Consider the following 22,497-nt stretch of genomic DNA (forward strand, 5'->3'; position numbering starts at 1 on the left):
AGTTTTCCATCCACTTTATCTTTGAGACTAATCAAAAAAATGTTAACTTGTTTTTTTGCATGAACCGAAGTGCTTTGAACCATGATTGTACCAAAAAAGGAAAGCCTACTACCACGTGTATGGTGCGTTAGCCAGCCACATATCGGGAAAAAAAACTTTAGTCATTAATGTCCAAAATGAAAAACTTTAAGCTTCATTTATTTATTTTTATCATTCATGTTATCAATGGGTATTCATAGTACGTTACTAAAGCCTTTTCAGGGGGGAAAAAGGATACTTTGAACAGAAACACTGACATGAATATGGGCGGATGCTACTCAGACAGCACATTTCTAAAAAATACACTATATATATGATTACAGTAATCATGCCAGGGTTTCTCTCTCTCTCTCTCTCTCTCTCTCTCTCTCTCTCTCTCTCTCTCTCTCTCTCTCTCTCTCTCTCTCTCTCTCTCTCTCTCTCTCTCTCTCTCTCTCTCTCTCTCTCTCTCTCTCTCTCTCTCTCTCTCTCTCTCTCTCTCTCTCTCTCTCTATATATATATATATACATACAGTATATTTAACTTGAGCATAGTAAAATGAAACGTATTGTATATGCATGCAGCCTCTTTTGTGTTAAAGAGACAGGACTCTGTTTATCATGCTTCCTTACACATTGTTACAAATGCAAAGTCACCCAAAATTGCACCTTGAACCATATGGTGGGTTGGACCTTGCTTTATGTGCGCAGATATTAGTACGTGTTCATTTACAAAGCCAATCTGGGTAAACTCTCTCTACCTTTGTAGCCTGCATATATGTGTAAAACGATGGTGTTGTATTGATTGCTGCCACGTACTTGGCCACGTCTCCTTTGCCAAAAATAACCCTGTGTCTCAATGGGATTTTCATGGTTAAATAAATAAAAATAAATACATATACATAAATAGCCACCTCTTTATAATGCAAGTTGTTAAATCACACTGCCAGATTACAATGAGGTTTATGGTAATTTTGGTGATTTGCACATTACTTTTGCACATGAAATTGTTGCCACTCTGTATAGGCTGTGTTGTATTTAAAGACAAAATTAGGAAAGAGATGTGTCACAGATGGAATGAGAGAGCAAACATGAGGGCCAAGTCAGCGGCCGTTTTGAAAAGTCTCACCTCAACTGGAAGTGCTGCGACTCAAACCTGTGAGCCTCCCCGTCATCTATCGAGGCATTTCTGATTGGGGAAGAGATAAGACCAATAAAGGAGGAGCAATAATAGTCCGAATCAGAGAGGCAACGCCAAGAAGACCGAAAGAAACTGCAAACAGAATTAGATTTTACTTGGTTTTATGAATTAGAATTACGAACACCAATAGCTTTATATTTACAATATAGTTTGTTGGCATTTAGCATAAAAACTAAATGAAGAACAAAAATCATGCACGTGTTTTTGTGTTTGACAAAACAAACAGTTGGACGCATGCTACAGAGGATGACACAAAGTGTTTGGTCAGGGTGAATTGCTGGACTTGAAAAACAGAAATAAATTCCTTACAAAAGAGACTATAAGAGGAACCACCACTTAATGCATTTATAAAATGCCAAAGTCCTAATTGCTACAGGTTCCTGGTTGATATGGATCAATAATGTAGCACCTTACATTTAACTAATGTAACGAGTGAGTGATTGATCAAATTAGTAACGATTTGTGTCCATTATGTGTGCATTTCTGTGCTATTTATTTTGTATATTTTAAGAGGTTTTCTAAAACACTTGCATGTGCATTACTTTAAGACTGTTTGTGTGTGTGTGTCTGTATGTGTTTCTGTGTGTGTGTGTGTGTGTGAGATGCTCCGTTGGTTGTAGGGCAGCATTAGCCATGCTTTTCTCCTGCAGATTAAATCAGTGTGGTTGGATGTAAGCCTGCCTGCTCAGTGGCCCACTTTCTATCTCTCCCAGTACTATACCCCCACCCCTCTCCCCCTCCCCCTACTACCCCTATACTATGTCGCATGGCCCAGACTCGTGATGCCTCTACTTGGCCACAGCTCTGAGCATGCTGCAGTACAGCAAAGACCCAGATATCTCTCCTCTCCTCCTGCACTCTCTCGCTCACTTCTCTGAGCTTTTTTGATGAAACCCAATCAGATCCCAGCTCCCAGCTAGCTGCCTCTTGTAGAAACATTAAGAATGAGCTTACTTTTCCCATCAGGACAGTATGAAGAGTGACTTCATTTTCATTCTTCAATAATGCAATAGAGCAACACGTCTTGACTTTGATCAACCAATGGTGTGTTGGATACCACCCACATACGTTTTCTTTTACACCCCCTCATTATCATATTGGAGCAAGAAATACAAAAATAAATAAATGAAGTCAATATAAATGAATAAAATTAATAAGGGCTAATAATTATTTATCTATTTATGTGTGAATGTATTTATTTATTCATGTATTTATCTATTTATGTGTGAATGTATTTATTTATTCATGTATTTATCTATTTACATCTGCATTTATTTATGGCAGGTTTGGTTCTCTATAAGCTAGCAGGTTTGGTTCTCTATAAGCTAGCAGGGTTGGGGTAATTTGAATTGAAGTTAGTCAATTCAGGAAGTAAACTGCAATTCCTATTCGATAATTGAACAAATAAAAAATTTGAATCACTTCCTGAATTGACTGACTTCAATTCAAATTGACCCCAACCCTGTTAACTAGTGGGGCCACCCTCTGAATTAAAGTCCAGTGTGCTTTCTATCTCAAACCATCTATTCAATTCTCAACTGTATGAATCTTTGAACTAAAACACTACAATATTTTTTTATTTTACAGATGCAAAACTGTGCAGATTAAAACATATATTGAAATGTTATGGCACTATAGTATTTATGCATTCTGTTTAATTTATCAAACATATCAAGAAGACAAATTCGATTGATGTGGTACAGTAGGAAGTTACTAAATTAACTTGCAGTTGTCTTAGTTTGTCTTGTAGTGATCAAGACTGTCTTTCTGTTCTAGAACGCTGATGTTGAGGTTGATGAGGTTTGAAACATATTTTCTCCATAAGGACTGCTAAGTCATTTTGTGTTGCTCTGAATTTGCCTGGGCATTGAGCCAATCAACACACAGCCTGGATGTCGCTTGGAGTAACATGTCTGCCATGCGCCAGGGACAAAATTATGATCCATACAGTGACCGGCAGGAGAATACAACATCACCACAAGCCTCATCACTATATTACTCCAGCATAACACTCCACTTCTCTCCTTTAGTAGAAACTTTAGTGGAAAATCTATTAACTGTTACCCAGAAATGATTTGATATTAAGATAAAAACACTTCCATTGGACCGTTAAATTGAATCAATTATTCAGATCCATAATAGTCTGGCACATTTTCACATACATTATATTATTAGATTCAAAGAGCAAGCTTAAAAACCTACAGCAAGGTGGAAAAGGTGCACACACTGACCATGCCACCCTTCAGCATATCTTCACATGTGTCTCTACAAAGTAGCGCCAGATTAAAAACAGTGCAACAAGACAACACAGTTGAACAACAGGACTCACAAGTGCAAAACACAGAGCACAGGATGAAAACAGCAGGGACTAAGGAGGTGGGAAGGGAGGTTGGGGCAGGAGGACACATCCCCAAAGCAATCAATGCCAACACAACTTGTAACGTCATTTAAGATTGCTTTTGAGTTTCCATAGAACATGGGGTGGAGTGACAGAGGCTCTACCTGTAATACTACTGCCGTCTGGTAGGAAGGGATGTAATTACCGTAAGAAGGAAAAACCATCCAACCTGTTAATGTCCTCTTCCCCGAGTAAGTGTTTTTGGAGGGGGGAGTACCTTCCAGGAGAGATGGGCATGGGGGGAAGACTGCACTTGTACTCCAGAGTGCCGTTGTTGCCCCCGGAAGAGATATGATTTTCCATTGCTGGAGAGAATGCTGGAAAGAAAACAGTTGTGTACATTGCTCGTCAGACTTCAGCATTCAGTTATTGACTACACGTATCAATCAACCAATCACTTAATCAAATATATATAATTTAGAGGCTCACACATTTAGAGGCTCACACAATGTTGGAACATTGGCATAATAGATTATCTAAAAACACAATAGAAATATGACTAAATCCAATGATTTGGCATTCAAATGTACATGACACTATGCACAATGCACTCAAAAACAATCACTACACACATCTCATTCAAATTGAGGCTCTATCTAAACTCAGGGATGATACTAAAGAGTTGAACAAACATGCTGCATCAGAGTGAATCGAAACATTAATTTGCAAAGTGAAAGATTACTGCCCTGATCTAGAACAGTAGAGGTTACTCATACAGGTTTAATCTGTCATTTAAGTGTTGGTCTCTTGTACACTATTTGGACTCCAAACTAAAATGGTCTCTCTACAGGTGGGGGACTAGGGTAAAGTTGCCACTAGGCGGTGATCTTGGGTTAGTTTTGCACTGCCCCCCACTTAAGGTCAGGATGGGGGAAGGGGAAATTGATCCTAGATCTGTTGCTGGTGGAAATTTCACGCTGGAGCACGGGTGGGTAGAGCGGTGAGAAAGAGGTGAAACTCACAGTGTGTGATATCAGGTGGCCCATAGGGATCTGATAAGTAAACACTGGTGGGCTTGCCCACCTTCAGGTACACAACGTCAGAAGTGTTCTTCAGTATGGCTACAGCCTCCTCGTGGGAGACCTCTTCCAGAGTGTAGTTGTTCACCTGTTGGGGTGGAGAGAGCATGGAGAAAATCACAGGCATTGCGTAAGACGGTTAAACCTTGTGTTCTATTCCTCACATGCCAGACCGACATCATGCTACTTGGTGCTGCCAAATGCAGATTACGATGGCTGTGGCCCCCCGGAGCTGGAGGCAGCAGGAAGGTAGCTAGTTGAATTAACCTGCAGTTAAGAAACTCACTCTTCTGAAAAAGGGTGTGTTGCAACAACATAATACCTTTGTGTATTGCTGTGGAAGAATTATACTGTATAACAACCTTCATAAGGATTTTTAAAATAAAAGTCTCATTAAATAACTTTACAAATATATATATATCTATTATACAACATAAATGTATATTTTATTGTATACAACCTTCTGAAACACTATTGACTCCTCCGTTGTACAATGTTGGCAGGTAGCCTAGCGGTTAGGAGTGTTGGGCCAGTAACCAAAATCTCTGCTTCGAATCCCCGGCCCAATTCGGTGAAAAATCTGTCAATGTGTCCCTGAGCAAGGCACTTAATCCTAGTTGCTTTGGATAGGAGCGTCTGCTAAATGGCTAAAATATAAATAAATAAATCACTATTTTATTTTGAAAACCCTCATGAATGATGTTGAATACATGTGTTATGAAGGTTGTTATGCAGTACAACGCTTTCACAGTACAGTATGTTAGTGGTCCACCTATGCGGTATGAGGACAGGGCAGTGCAGGTATAGTGAAGCTGCAGTAACTTACCATAAGCAGCCGGTCTCCAACTTGCAAGCGCTGGTCCTTCTGTGCTGCACCTCCATCTATGATCTTAGTGACAAAGATGCTGTTGTCCCCCGGGATGTGCTGATTGCCCACCCCTCCTGCGATGCTGAAGCCCAGCCCTGATGAGAAATAGGGTGGAGGTTGAAAAAGGATGTGTTGTGGCCCAGGGTGGTTTAGTGGTCTAGCCTGCTGCCTCCAGATCACAAGCACACGCCACTTGTATCAGCAAGGTATGCTTTACAGACAACTGTAGCGCTAGAAAGTAGATTTGAAGCGTAAGAAGATGGTTCAGCAAAGAGAACCTTGTGTTTTTGCTGCTTCACTGATGTGCCGCTTCTGCGGCCAGTGTAGCATGTTAAATTGATTTCAGTGGGTTTGTCTCAATTCCTGCCAACAGAAGTGAGTACAAATCCCCCAATGATAAAATACTGAACAAAACAAAGAATATTGGATGTGCATGGTTATAGATAGACAAACAAAGGAAAGGGAGTTTAGTAACCTTTTGGTCCTTTGATGAGTTTGATTTCAATGACAGTTTCCAGCATGGGTCTCCTCCGGCGAACGTACAGCCTGACAATAGAGCCAGCCACCTTCAGGGCCTCCACTGCCTTACTGTGGGACACCTCAGACACGTCGGCATCATTCACCCGCAGGATGCAGTCATTCACTCTGCAAGGAAGGAAGAGGATGGGAACATGAGAGCAAACCTGGGAAACAGTATTTGTGTGTGAGCGTGTGTGGCAGAGGGCCCCTGCTGCAGTGTTAGCCTTTGACCCAGTGAAGAGAGGCCACAAATATCCATGTCCCCGCGTTTAAGGCCAGAACTCTCCTGAGGCGCATTGTAAGGGACCAGCTGGGATCCTATGCACACACACACACACACACACACACACACACACACACACACACACACACACACACACACACACACACACACACACACACACACACACACACACACACACACACACACACACACACACACACACACACACACACTCAAGCAGAGCGAGAGATTCTGCCTATTTACACATGTATAATAGCTGTGTTTTTATCCTCAGCATGAAGCCTTGGACAGCAGTGAGTTTTGTTAGTTTGCAGAAAGTACACTATATGCATTTCCAGTACAATGCCCAAAGTTGAATGTCTGATTATTATACAGCTGTTCAACTACTGAACAGTTGGGGTGTATTTATTAGCACACACCCCAGCAAAGCAAAATGTTTGCACCATATGCTTCATAAAAAGGTATTTCATTCTGAACTAAAAATATAATTTGTCCGTGTCCAAAACATGTCTTTCCTACTGCTTACTAAAACTACAGGTAACTGACAAAATAAAGGAAGCACTTAAGTAAATGAGAGTTCTGGCAGCTCTGTTATGGTGTGGGGTGCATTTTCCTGGTATGGTCAAGTTCCACTCAACCCCTTAGAAGACAAGGTGAACACCAATAAATGCACAATAAATGTCATTCTGAGGGTTGTCATTCAATAAATGTCATTCTGAGGGATCACCTCCAACCTATGGTGAATCATTTCTATCCTGATGGGAGTGGGCTCATCCAGGATGCCCTCTTCCACAGGGCACGAGTGGTCACTGAATGGTTTGATGAGCATGAAAACGATGTAAACCATATGCCATGACCATCTCAGTCACTAGATCTCAACCCAATTGAACACTTATGGGAGATTCTGGAGCGGCGCCTGAGACAGCGATTTCCACGACCATCAACAAAACACCAAATTATGGAATTTATCGTGGAAGAATTGTGTCGTATCCCTCCAATAGAGGAGTTGTAAAGAAAACAGAGTTGTAAAGAAAACGCCATATCTCAGACTGGCGAATAAAAAGAAAAGATTTAACATGGGCAAAATAACACAGACACTGGACAGACGAACTCTACCTAGAAGGTCAGAATCCTGGATTCTCTTCACTGTTGACGTTGAGACTGGTGTTTTGTGGGTACTATTTAATGAAGCTGTCAGTTGAGGAGTTGTGAGGTGTTTGTTTCTCAAACTAGACACTCTAATGTACTTGTGCTCTTGCTCAGTTGTGCACCGGGGCCTTCCACTCCTCTTTCTATTCTGGTTAGAGCCAGTTTGCCCTGTTCTGTGAAGGGAGTAGTACACCGCGTTGTACGAGATCTTCAGTTTCTTGGCAATTTCTCGCATGGAATAGCTTTCATTTCTCAGAAGAAGAATAGACTGACGAGTTTCAGAAGAAAGTTTTTTATTTCTGGCCATTATGAGCCTATAATCGAACCCACAAATGCTGATGTTCCAGATACTCAACTAGTCTAAAGAAGGCCAGTTTTATTGCTTCTTTAATCAGACCAACAGTTTTCAGCTGTGCTAACATAATTAAATAGGGGTTTTCTAATGATCAATTAGCCTTTTAAAATGATACACTTGGATTAGCTAACACAATGTGCCATTGGAACACAGGAGTGATGGTTTCTGATAATGGGCCTCTGTACGCCTATGTAGATATTCCATAAAAAAATCTGCTGTTTCCAGCTACAATAGTCATTTACAACATTAACAATGTCTACACTTTATTTCTGATCAATTTGATGTTATTTTAATGGACAATTTTTTACAATTTTCTTTCAAAAAGAAGGACATTTCTAAGTGACCCCAAAATTTGAACGGTAGTGTATATATAATTTATAAGTCCAAAAATTGATCTAGCAAACTACAGATTGCCCCTTTAAGTCTATCAAAAGTGTGCAAGTTTGAGTATGTGTCCATTAAACCTATGAATTTTTTTATCACCATGAAGTAGATTGAGCAATAAAAGCCACACTTTTATTCCATAGGCTGGGATTTGCACTATGCAGCTGTCGCAAGAGCGCATTTTTCACTGCCTGTCCACTGGTTAGAAAAACAATGACTGATAGGTAGATTCAACTTCTTGAATTCAACCATTATTGGTTTCAAATAGATATTTAGATTTGTGAACAGCCATCCACAACAACCACAATCCGTGAGGCGCAAATAGTTAAATGAGAGAACAGCAGTGTGATTACATCAATGCGCTACATAGATATAAATAATAAGTGATATCCGTATCGCCATAGACTACACCACTGCTGTCATCCTTACCTACAAGCGTTTATTCAAGTTGGATAATCTTTGGATGCCGACAGTAGTCACACCATTGGAAGACATAGCTTGGACTGTAGCCTACAAAAGCCTATTCCTGCTCCTTTCCTGCGATCCATCAAACACATTTGGTGTGTCATTATAGTGCTCTCTGACTTGTGGTCAGACTCACTCAGGTGTAACAAACTTAAACTTGCGCCTTTTTTCAATGCTGCTTTGAATGTCATTGAGAAAACAGAGAAGTGTCAAATATTTTTTATCGCAAACATCCTTTCTGAATTTCAAAGTAATCCTCGAAGTAATCATCTCGTTTTTCAAAAGTATCTGTAATTTGATTACAATATTTTTGCTGGTAACGGATTGCATTTACTGTTTTTTTGTAATCCCTTACATCAAATCAAATTTATTGGTCACATACACATGGTTAGCAGATGTTAATTTGAGTGTAGCGAAATGCTTGTGCTTCTAGTTCCAACAGTGCAGTAATATCTAACAAGTAATCTAACAATTCCCAACAACTAACTAATACACACAAATCTAAAGGGGTGAATGAGAATATGTACATGTAAGTATATGGATGGGCGATGGCCGAGGGGCATAGGCAAGGTGCAGTAAATGGTATAAAATACAGTATATACATGTGATATGAGTAATGTAAGAAATATAAACATTATTAAAGTGGCATTATTTAAAGTGGCATTTAAAGTGACTAGTGATCCATTTATTAAAATGTCCAGTAATTGGGTCTCAATACAGTATATACATGTGATATGAGTAATATAAGATATATAAGCATTATTAAAGTGGCATTATTTAAAGTGGCATTTAAAGTGACTAGTGATCCATTTATTAAAATGTCCAGTAATTGGGTCCCCCCCACACACACACAAAAAAAAGATTGCACGATTGCCCCTACCACATCCATTGATTGTCAGCTAGAGGTTGCTAAAGTTAACTGGAGTTTGTAGCGGCTGGTTAAAGAAAACGGAAGCATGGATGAAAGTTTCTCTTGGCCCATAGACTACTTTCAGGTTGCGGAATCATCGAACATCAAGTTGTAAAATCCTGAACTTCCCTTTTAGTTTCTGTTATCTTGCGAACGAAGTGGTGCTCTAAGCATCCCAAAAGTCTTAAGTTTTGTAGAGTGCTCCCAGAGAAAAGCTTTTGAGTATTTCCTATTTACATTCAGCTACAACGTAAGAGCAACAATGTGCTTAGAATAAGTAATGTTATGCTACATTCCCCGGACTGTGCAGTGAATAAATTACCACAAGAGGAGAAGTGTGCCTGACTATAATACTTAAACAGTGTCAAAACCCATTGTGTCTTTGAGACGGTAGGCCTTTCCCACTAATGCATTAGTCTCTGTGCACATCTTAGAAAACAAAACATTCATTGGACACGCTAGTGTGATTTATCCAAAGCTGAGCAGAGCTCCCCAAAGTCAGGCAAGGGTAAAACAGAGAGAGCATGTAATTGCTTCTCTAAGTGACATTTCTCTCTTGACTCACACCGAATCTAGAACTGATTATTTACCCACCACCTCTTAAAGAAGACTTTCGTTTGGCTCAAATGACTTCTACAAGGAGTAATACTGTTATAGCATATAGTCTGCCATAGTACCACATGTGAGATTTATATTGGGGTGTTTAGGGATAGTTTCGGGAATAAATGCAATCCAATGAAGCGGTAACGTTAACCCAAATGACTACCATGACGAACAGAGACAATGTGAATGGTAGATTTATGGAACAAATGGTCAAAGAACAGCTCTCAAAGTAAGATAACATTTGGGGGAAAATCTGAAAACAAACCCTTTCAGCCTATCCATTACATGATAGAGCCTTCAAAACATAGCATTACAGTTGAAGTCAGAAGTTTACATACACCTTAGCCAAACACATTTAAACTCCGTATTTCACAATTCCTGACATTTAATCCTAGTGAAAATTCCCAGTGGGTCAGAAGTTTACATGTTTTACTGTGGGTATACAGTTGAAGTCGGATGTTTACATACACCTTAGCCAAATACGTTTAAACTCAGATTTTCACAATTCCTGACATTTAATCCTCGTAAAAATTCCCTGTTTTCAGTCAGTTAGGATCACCACTTTACTTTAAGAATGTAAAATGTCAGAATAATAGTAGAGAGCATAATTTATTTCAGCTTTTATTTCTTTCATCACATTCCCAGTGGGTCAAACGTTTACATACACTCAATTAGTATTTGGTAGCATTGCCTTTAAATTGTTTAACTTGGGTCAAACATTTCGGGTAGCCTTCCACAAGCTTCCCACAATACGTTGGGTGGATTTTGGCCCATTCCTCCTGACAGAGCTGGTGTAACTGAGTCAGGTTTGTAGGCCTCCTTGCTCGCAAACCCATTTCAGTTCTGCCCACATGTTTTTTATAGGATTAAGGTCATGGCTTTGTGATGGCCACTCTAATACCTTGACTTTGTTGTCCTTAAGCCAATTTGCCACAACTTTGGAAGTGTGCTTGGGGTCATTGTCCATTTGGAAGACCCATTTGTGACCAAGCTTCAACTTCCTGACAGATGTTTTGAGATGTTGCTAACAATATATCCACATCATTTTCCCTTCCTCATGACTCCATGTATTTTGTGAAGTGCACCAGTCCCTCCTGCAGCAAAGCACCCCCACAACATGATGCTTCCACCCCTGTGCTTCACGGTTGAGATGGTCGTTATGGCCAAACAGTTCTATTTTTGTTTCATCAAACCAGAGGACATTTCTCCAAAATGTACGATCTTTGTCCCCATCTGCAGTTGTAGTCTGGCTTTTTATGGCAGTTTTGGAGCCGTGGCTCCTTCCTTGCTGAGCGGCCTTTCAGATTATGTCAATATAGGACTCGTTTTACTGTGGATACAGATACTTTTGTATCTGTTTCCTCCAGCGTCTTCACAGGGTCCTTTGCTGTTGTTCTGGGATTGGTTTGCACTTTTCGCACCACGTATGTTCATCTCTAGGAGACAGAACGTGTCTCCTTCCTGAGCGGTATGACGGCTGCGTGGTCCCATGGTGTTTATACTTGCGTACTATTGTTTGTACAGATGAACGTGGTATCTTCAGGCATTTGGAAATTTCTCCCAAGGATGAACCAGACTTGTGGAGGACTACGATTTTTTTTTGAGGTCATGGCTGATTTCTTTTGATTTCCAGTGATGTCAAGCAAAGAGGCACTGAGTTTGAAGGGTGGCATTGAAATACATCCACAGGTACACCTACAATTGACTGTCAATTAGCCTATCAGAAGCTTCTAAAGCCATGACATCATTTTCTGGAATTTTTCTGTTGTTTAAAGGCACAGTCAACTTAGTGTATGTAAACTTCTGACCCACTGGAATTGTGATACAGTGAATTATAAGTGAAATAATCTGTCTGTAAACAGTTGTTGGAAAAATTACTTGTGTCATGCACAAAGTAGATGTCCTAACCGACTTGCCAAAACTATAGTGTGTTAACAAGAAATGTGTGGAGTGGTTGAAAAACGAGTTTAAATGACTCCAACCTAAGTGTATGTAAACTTCCGACTTCAACTGTATACAGTGCCTTCAGAAAGTATTCCCACCCCTTGACATGTTACACCATTTTTTGTGTTACAGCCGGAATTTAAAATTGATTAAATTGAGACATTTTGCCACTGGCCTACACACAATACCTCATAAGGTCAAAGTGGAATAATGTTTTTCAAAATGTTTACAAATTAATTCAATTTGAGTATTCAACTCCTTTGTTATGGCAAGCTTAAATAAGTTCAGGAGTAAATAACATGATTTTTGATACAATTATCTGTAAGTTCCCGCAGTTGAACAGCGAACTTTAAACACAGATTCAACAACAAAGACCAGGGAGGTTTTCCAATGCCTCGCAAAGAAAAGTTAGTATTGGTAGATGGGTAAAAAAAGCAGACATTGAATATCCCTTTGAGCATGATGAAGATATTAATTACACTTTTAATGGTGTATCAATATACCCAGTCACTACAAATATACAGGTGTCCTACCCAACTCAGTTGCCGGAGAGGAAGGAAACCGCTCAGGGATTTCACCATGAGGCGAATGGTGACTTCAAAAGTTACAGAGTTTAATGCTGTGATACAACAACATTGTAGTTACTCCACAATATTAACCTGGCAGAGTGAGAGTGGAAAAAAAGGACCCTGTACAGAATTCAAAAACATGTATCCTGTCTGCAACAAAGCACTAAAGCAATACTGCAAAAAAATGTGGCAAAGCAATTAACTTTTTGTCCTGAATGCAATGTGTAACGTTTGGGGAAAATCCAATACAACACATTACTGACTAACACTCCATAATGTCAAGCATAGTGGTGACTGTATCATGTTATGAGTATGCTTGTAATCATTAAGGACTGGGGAGTTTTTTAAGATAAAAAAGTAAACCAAAGAACAGTCAACATCCTAGATGAAAACCTGGTTCAGTCTACTTTCCACCAGACACTGGGAGATGAATTCACCATTCAGCAGGACAATAACCTAAAACACAAGGTCAAATCTACACTGGTGTTGCTTACCAAGAAGGCAGTGAACGTTCCTGAATGGCCGAGTTACAGTTTTGAATTTAATCTGCTTGAAAATCTATGGCAAGACTTGAAAATGGTTGTCTAGCAATGTCCAACAATCAATTTGAAAGAGCTTGAACATTTTGAAAATAATAATGGTCAAAACTGTTAGAGACTTACCCAGGAAGACTCACAGCTGTAATCGCTGCCAAGGCTGATTCTAACATGCATTGACTCAGGGGTGTGAATACTTATGTAAATGAGATATTTCTGTATTTAATTTTAATCAAATTTGCAAACATTTCTAAAAACATGTTTTCACTTTGTTATTATGAGGTAAAAAAAAAGATTTAATCAATTTTGAATTCAGGCTGTAACACAACAAAATGTGGAATATATCAAGGGGTATGAATACTTTCTGAAGGCACTTAGATCAAATGATGGGTGAGAGTCCACGAGCCACCCAAAGGCTCCCGAGTCACGAAGCGGTCTAAGGCACTGGATCTAGGTGCTAGAAGTGTCACTACAGACCCTGGTTCGTTCCCGGGCTGTGTCACAACTGGCCGTGATCGGGGGTCCCAAAGGGTGGCGCACAATTGGCCCAGCATCGTCCGGGGTAGGCCGTCATTGTAAAATAAGAATTTGTTCTTAACTGACTTGCGTAGTTAAATAAAGGTTAAATAAAAATAAAAGTTCAAATTCATTCTGACAGCAAAATGCTCTTGTATAATTGCTATCTCAATGTCTTGAGTGTTCATTTGTAAAGGGCTCAATCCATAGCACTCACCTTAACCGACTATCCTCTGCTGCCGCGCCACCAGGGATAATCTTGGTGATGAAGATCCCTGGGTCATCACCGATATGGGGGTTATCTGTTCCTCCAGCGATGCTAAAACCCAACCCTGAGTTCCCCTATAGAGCATGAAGAACAATTAATAAAACATCTACCAGTACTTTTACACTTCTATTCCTTTATAATGTTAAACTGTATCCTAGCCTAAATTACGTACAACATAAAAATACAATTTCTGTTTTGCTGGTATTCTTCAATCTGCTGCCACGTGAACAGCAACAGCAGAGAAGTTTAGCCTCATGCTTGTGTATCAGGAAGTCAGCCTGACACTGCTGTTTACATTGTGCATCACTGACTCTACCTTTAAAATCATTTGACAATTTAGCAATTCTCTTGTAGGTGCATGTTTTCCCAGAATTCCACATTCTGTCTAATTTGCATTATGCACGCCCCCAACTTACTGAAAACTAATACGAACAAACAATTTCTAGTACTAGAAATATGTCCAAAAACATACTTTTATAGCAAAAAATAATAATTCCTAAATAAACCATTTGAAAGTGAAATAAACATAAAACACAAGTCAATATTTCATTTTTAGTTTGAAAAAAGTAAATTGACAAACATTTTTTGACTTAATTTTCGGGTTCACAGGATTCATTTTTCTTTTCGATTTGTATGACTTCATAACAAGTATATACACAATACAGAGGCTGACGCAGAAAATGCATAATTCTTGAATGCCAACAACCCAGCTCCATCGGTTTTATGAGCCAAATCCCCCTCGACACTTACAAAATGAATGTGGACGCTTTGATTAAATTGCTAACTGATGGGAGTAGGGGCATCTCTTGACTAAATATCCACTGACCCTGCAGGCTGAGCTGCGGGCATGGTGAATACAATGGCCACTGATCTCCCTCAGGGGAAGCTTCCCTCTCCATAAATACAAACAGAACTCAATCAGGCTGAGATGAGATGGAAGTGATGATAGCTAGCTCACTCAAGTGCACTCATAATCACAGCCCATTGGCTAGCTAGGGCAATGGAAGTGGAGAGCATAGATACACGGTCCTGTGGCGTGAAGCCTGAATAGCACAGATATAGCATTAGCATTAGCCCCAAAGCCACTGTTTATGTCTGCTTTTGCCCCTGAGGGTGAGCTGTGCAGTTTGCACCAAAGGCTCACGGCTCCGCTTTTGGATGACTTTTCCCTTCCTTTGAATGATCTGACCTTTCCCTATTGTAATGCATTGTGTAGGGTCATGAGGATTCTTTGACTGAGCTGACCTTTCCCTATTGAAATGCATTGTGTAGGGTCATGAGGATTCTTTGACTGATCTGACCTTTCCCTATTGTAATGCATTGTGTAGGGTCATGAGGATTCTTTGACTGAGGATTCTTTGATCTGACCTTTCCCTATTGTAATTAGGATCATGAGGATTCTTTGACTGATCTGACCTTTATTGTAATGCATTGTGTAGGGTCATGAGGATTCTTTGACTGATCTGACCTTTCCCTATTGTAATGCATTGTGTAGGGTCATGAGGATTCTTTGACTGATCTGACCTTTCCCTATTGTAATGCATTGTGTAGGGTCATGAGGATTCTTTGACTGATCTGACCTTTCCCTATTGTAATGCATTGTTTAGGGTCATGAGGATTCTTTTCCAGTAGTCAAAATGTCTTTGACAGCCAAGCTAATCCTCTTATCACCATTGAGCCTTGAGGATGCTCTCCCTGGCTGTTCTCATGCAAATGCTTTGTCCCAATTAAGGGCTGGCCTGCTCAAAACACCCACAGGACTTTGATGTTTGTGTTATTGAGCTTGTCTGGCTGAGATCAATTTGCTTCAGTGTAAAGTAAAACAGGTTCCTGTTTTAACAGAATAGCGGAATAACAAATTATGACGGCATTCCCATTTTAATTTTAAATTGGTGCATAAAGCTGGAAACCCTTTCTTGAGCCTGGGGTTACTGTGTCTTTGGCAGTTTTTGAATTCATCTAGCTTCTCCAACAGCTTCAAAATTGTGTCAGTTAGCTTCTTTTTGTTGTTTGTTTATCTGTGGGGTCAAGACGTTTTGAAACATATGTGGCAGAGGTAGTTTGGTGACTAACAGTGACTTTAAACACACTCACCTACAGTTTACCTACAGTACAATATGCAGCAGCTGCCTCTTAACTTGGCCTGTTAACGTATCCTGCCTGTCGCATTTAACGACTACGCTAGATTATGATGCCCTTTCTGGGAAATTACTGTGATGAGCATACCTTGTTCAATTTCAATGACTGTGATGAGCATACCTCATTCAATTTCAATGACTGTGATGAGCATACCTCGTTCAATTTCAATGACTGTGATGAGCATACCTTGTTAAATTTAAATGACTGTGATGAGCATACCTTGTTCAATTTCAATGACTGTGATGAGCATACCTCGTTAAATTTAAATGACTGTGATGAGCATACCTTGTTCAATTTCAATGACTGTGATGAGCATACCTTGTTAAATTTAAATGACTGTGATGAGCATACCTCGTTCAATTTCAATGACTGTGATGAGCATACCTTGTTAAATTTAAATGACTGTGATGAGCATACCTTGTTCAATTTCAATGATGGTGATGAGCATACCTCATTCAATTTCAATGACTGTGATGAGCATACCTTGTTCAATTTCAATGACTGTGATGAGCATACCTCGTTCAATTTCAATGACTGTGATGAGCATACCTCGTTCAATTTCAATGACTGTGATGAGCATACCTCGTTCAATTTCAATGACTGTGATGAGCATACCTCGTTCAATTTCAATGACTGAGATGAGCATCCCTCATTCAATTTCAATGACTGAGATGAGCATCCCTCATTCAATTTCAATGACTGAGATGAGCATCCTCATTCAATTTCAATGACTGAGATGAGCATCCCTCATTCAATTTCAATGACTGAGATGAGCATCCCTCATTCAATTTCAATGACTGAGATGAGCATCCCTCATTCAATTTCAATGACTGAGATGAGCATCCCTCGTTCAATTTCAATGACTGAGATGAGCATCCCTCATTCAATTTCAATGACTGAGATGAGCATCCCTCATTCAATTTCAATGACTGAGATGAGCATCCCTCATTCAATTTCAATGACTGAGATGAGCATCCCTCATTCAATTTCAATGACTGAGATGAGCATCCCTCATTCAATTTCAATGACTGCAATCCTCGCTGGGTTCTTTTAAATAGAGTCCTTTCAGACTGTGTGCATCAACTCACCCGCTCTAGTGTGATTTCTTCAAACTCATATTCAATTTCTGTCCCGTTGACCTGTGGGAAAACAATAGTGGATTCGATGAATTATACCCAGTACATAACTTTGTTTCCTGTAAGAGGGGCAAGCACAGTCATAATAGTCTTCTATTAGTGTCTTCCATTCCTTTCTAATCTCTCTCAACATCCATAACAAAACGTATGTCCATCGGAAAACATAGGGCATGAGGGTTATGAGGAACAATTCTTCCTGTGTGCTGGTTTTTGCGTCTCAGATTATTTGATGACACCCATAACACAAGACACCCATAACACAAGACACGATGACACCCATAACACAAGACACGATGACACCCATAACACAAGACACGATGACACCCATAACACAAGACACGATGACACCCATAACACAAGACACGATGACACCCATAACACAAGACACGATGACACCCATAACACAAGACACGATGACACCCATAACACAAGACACGATGACACCCATAACACAAGACACGATGACACCCATAACACAAGACACGATGACACCCATAACACAAGACACGATGACACCCATAACACAAGACACGATGACACCCATAACACAAGACATGATGACACACATAACACAAGACATGATGACACGGATAGTACATGATCCTACTTGACTTGGTTTGATTGGTTTCTAGACCAGAGGTCAAACTCATCCCTTCTAGTTTTAGAAAATAGCGGAAGTCCAAGCATTTGCTCAAAGTCCAAGCCACAACAACATCAACACTCCCACTACTCCGATCCAGTGGCACTACTTTGGATTTAATTGCCTCCCATCTGCAGCTGATGCAGTCTGGGACCTGAAAATCCATATCTTTTTACCTGCTGTTTCAACAAGGCTCACTTTCCAAAGCGGTTTGGGCATTGGTCCAGAGCTCTCCTCCTTCCATCACTGCCCTTATTCAGTGCCAATATCAGAAACCCACTTAGACCGAAGTCCCATCAGGTCAATTGCAATGTACCTAAGTTGATGTTCAAACCGAGACTGTTACTACAGCAGCGCATTAACACCACCCAAAATGTTGAACTCTATATGACAGAAATCCGTCACAGTGATGGAAACTTTAACCTTTGCATAATAGTCAAATATGATTATTGTCTCTATAGTTGAGAGCTTGAAGCCATTACTCTGTGAGGGCAGCTATGACTGAAAGGTGGTAATATTACACTGGAGCGTCACTGTACACACACACCATGGGCACACAAACACGCACAAACAAACAAACAAACAAACAAACACACACACACATTTCCTGATGAGGCTCACCACCTAATAGCAATGAGGGACAACATCAGCTATACTGTGTACCATTCTGTTCTTCTATGGTTTGAAATTCAATTATAAGTAAACAACCACAGTCTTCAAACAACCACATGATGTATTGCCTCATTTCTACAGAGGCCACAGCATAAATTAAATTAACTCCAATTTGGTCCTGTCACCCTCTATGATCTCTCCTCTTTCCCTCATATTAATTGTGGAGGCATGCTGTGTCGGGTGTTGATGGCACAGTGTGGGACAATCTGGGATTTGTACATTCATTTTTGGACTTTTAAATTAATTATATACACTAAAGTGTACAAAACATCTCTTTCCATGACAGACTGACCAGGTGAATCCAGGTGAAAGCTATTATCCCTTATTGATTTCACTTGATAAATCCACCTCAATCAGTGTAGATGAAGGGGAGGAGACAGGTTAAAGAAGGATTTTTAAGCTTTGAGACAATTAAGACATGGATGGTGTATGTATGCCATTCAGAGGGGGAATGGGCAAGACAAAAGATTGAAGTGCTTCTGAAAAGGGTATGGTAGTAGGTGCCAGGCGCACCGGTTTGAGTGTGTTAAGAACCGCAATGCTGCAGAGATTTTCACGCTTAACCGTTTCCCTTGTGTATCAAGCATGGTCCATCACCCAAAGGACATCCAACCAGCTTGACACAACTGTGGGAAAATTTTGTTTATCAAAACAGTGGTTTATCAAAACAGTCATTTTGGTAAACTATAATAGTTTGTAACGATTGTCATCGGGAGAAGGAGAAGAGGACCAAAGTGCAGAGTGGTACGTATTCATAATAATTTTAATAAAGATGAATACTGAACAAAAACAACAAACCGACAAACGAACAGTTCTGTAAGGTGCAACAAAAACACTAAACAGAAAATAAATACCCACAACCCATAGTGGGAAAACAGGCTGCCTAAGTATGGTTCTCAATCAGAGACAACAACAGACAGCTGTCCCTGATTGAGAACCATACCCGGCCAAAAACAAAGAAAAACAAAAACAGAAAAAAGAACCCCTAGTCACACCCTGGCCAAACCAAAATAGAGAATAAAAAGCCTCTCTATGACCAGGGCGTGTCGTTGTTTGAACTGCAGATTGACCTTTAAAGAATTCATTTTTCCAAAGCAGCTAACACAAAGGACAACAGGGAATGCCTTCTCTCCTTCATCTGCACAGATCTGAAAACACAGGAGCATCGAGAGGATGCTGGTGTTATGTACCAAGAACTTGCTTTTGTTTTAGTCATTTTACCTCAGTGCAGATGAAGGAGAGGAGAGGGGGATAGTTTCACAAAATGTTAACCTCATTCGAATTGTTTTCTTACCTCGAAAGGAGTTATGAGACTTATTCAAATTTTATAAGCAATTGTTAGATGAACTTTCATTGAAAATGTGAGGCGAGACAAATAAGAGCCTGCTCTACTTCCATTGTTAAGGTTGGTGTGAATGCAGTTCAAATTGAGGATGTGCCCATACTTTCTTCTGAAATGTTTGAAAAAAAGCTATCACTGCATATTGATGAGGAACACACGACTCGGTTTAGTCCTCAGGTGAAAAAAATCATATTATTGAAATATTTTTTTATGTACTCTTTCATAGTAGAGGGATTCATGCAGTTTCATACATTCCTACACACGTACATTCGCATAGACAAGCTGCTAACACAAATTCATTAATTCAATGTAATTGCATCAAGGGCTTTCACATCGAGGGCGGTCTTTTCCTAAAAACATATCAAACAAATAATAGGATAAATGATTTTGTCTGTCAAAGCCATTTCTGACAAAAGGTTCACCCACATATTATTTCATGTGTCATATGGGCAGAACCCTTGTGAGTAGAGAGATACAGTATAACTTAATCGAAAAATGCATACACATTGTATTATACATGGCACTGTATCAACAGTCTAGTACCTTCATAAGTCAAGAAACACTGTGCTAGCTCTCCCAGCTGGTGTTCAGTCTTTGTTTTAGTAATGAGACCTTTGTCTGAGTTGTGGCTTGTGCTGAGACTGAGGCTGTCCTAATATGGACACCGTATACTGGTAAGCATGAAGCACACACAAGGTCCAACTGATTCTTCAACACTCAGGACAGCAGAACATGAAACTCAGGACAACAGAACATGAAACTGGGGACAACAGAACATGAAACTGTTGTCAAGTCAGGACAACAGAACATGAAACTCAGGACAACAGAACATGAAACTCAGGACAACAGAACATGAAACTGAGGACAACAGAACATGAAACTGAGGACAACTGACCAAGAAACTCAGGAAAACTGACCATGAAACTCAGGACAACAGACCATGAAAGTCAGGACGACAGACCAAGGAATTCCGGACAATAGACCATCAAAGTCAGAATGATAGACCATGAAAGTCAGGATGACAGACCATGCAACTCAGGACAACAGACCATGAAAGTCAGACAGACCATGAAAGTCAAGACGACTGAGTAATTCCGGACAACAGACCATGAAAGTTAGGACGACAGACCATGAAAGTCAGGATGACAGACCATGAAACTCAGGACAACAGAACATGAAACTCAGGACAACAGAACATGAAACTGGGGACAACAGAACATGAAACTGAGGACAACAGAACATGAAACTGAGGACAACAGAACATGAAACTCAGGACAACTGACCATGAAACTCAGGACAACAGACCATGAAAGTCAGGACGACAGACCAAGGAATTCCGGACAATAGACCATCAAAGTCAGAATGATAGACCATGAAAGTCAGGATGACAGACCATGAAACTCAGGACGACAGACCATGAAAGTCAAGACGACAGACTAAGGAACTTAAGACAACAGACCATGCAACTCAGGACAACAGACCATGAAAGTCAGGACGACAGACCATGAAAGTCAAGACGACAGACTGAGTAATTCCAGACAACAGACCATGAAAGTTAGGACGACAGACCATGAAAGTCAGGATGACAGACCATGAAACTCAGGACGACAGACCAGGAAACTCAGGACAACAGACCATGAAACTCAGAACAACTGGCCATGAAAGTCAGGACAAAAAGCCATGAAACTCAGGAAAACTGCCCAAGAAATTATGGACAACACACTATGAAAGTCAGGACGACAGACCATGAAATTAAGGATGACAGACCAGGAAATTCAGGACGACAGACCAAGGAACTCGGGACAACAGACCATGCAACTCAGGACAACAGACCATGAAAGTCAGAACGACGGACCATGAAAGTCAAGACGGCAAACTGAGTAATTCCGGACAACAGACCATGAAAGTCAGGACGACAGACCATGAAACTCAGGACAACAGACCATGAAACTCAGGACAACTGGCCATGAAAGTCAGCACACTATTCCATGAAACTAAGGACAACTGGCCATGAAAGTCAGGACAACAGACCATGAAAGTCAGGACAACAGGCCATGAAAGTCAGGATGGCAGACCATGAAAGTCAGGACAACAGACCATAAAATTCAGGATGACAGACCATGAAATTCAGGACGACAGACCACGAAAGTCAGGACGACAGACCAATGAAACTCAGGACAACAGACCATGAAACTCAGGACAACAGAACATGAAACTCAGGACAACAGAACATGAAACTGAGGACAACAGAACATGAAACTGAGGACAACAGAACATGAAACTCAGGACAACAGAACATGAAACTCAGGACAACAGAACATGAAACTCAGGACAACAGAACATGAAACTGAGGACAACAGAACATGAAACTGTTGTCAAGTCAGGACAACAGACCATGAAACGGAGGACAACTGACCATGAAACTCAGGACAACAGACCATGAAAGTCAGGACGACAGACCAAGGAATTCCGGACAATAGACCATCAAAGTCAGAATGATAGACCATGAAAGTCAGGATGACAGACCATGCAACTCAGGACAACAGACCATGAAAGTCAGGACGACAGACCATGAAAGTCAAGACGACAGACTGAGTAATTC

At 40.3% G+C, this 22,497-nt stretch overlaps 1 protein-coding gene across 11 annotated transcripts in view; it reads right to left on the minus strand.

Annotated features, from left to right (window-relative positions):
* The window catches only part of LOC135550935 (disks large homolog 2), a 291,390-nt gene that overhangs the window by 39,388 nt on the left and 229,505 nt on the right, over positions 1-22,497 (minus strand). For 8 of the 11 annotated variants that reach the window (XM_064982190.1, XM_064982192.1, XM_064982188.1 and 5 more), the window contains 7 exons: positions 17,194-17,244; positions 13,916-14,040; positions 5,980-6,149; positions 5,463-5,599; positions 4,580-4,724; positions 3,763-3,934; positions 1,148-1,207 (listed from right to left, as the gene is read on the minus strand). In XM_064982190.1, the coding sequence (XP_064838262.1) occupies positions 1,148-1,207; positions 3,763-3,934; positions 4,580-4,724; positions 5,463-5,599; positions 5,980-6,149; positions 13,916-14,040; positions 17,194-17,244 (860 nt within the window). The remainder of the gene's footprint in view (positions 1-1,147; positions 1,208-3,762; positions 3,935-4,579; positions 4,725-5,462; positions 5,600-5,979; positions 6,150-13,915; positions 14,041-17,193; positions 17,245-22,497) is intronic. The other 3 variants (XM_064982191.1, XM_064982195.1, XM_064982198.1) reach the window with 1 other exon arrangement.

Source organism: Oncorhynchus masou, chromosome 12, assembly GCF_036934945.1.
Source record: "Oncorhynchus masou masou isolate Uvic2021 chromosome 12, UVic_Omas_1.1, whole genome shotgun sequence".
NCBI lineage: Eukaryota > Metazoa > Chordata > Actinopteri > Salmoniformes > Salmonidae > Oncorhynchus > Oncorhynchus masou.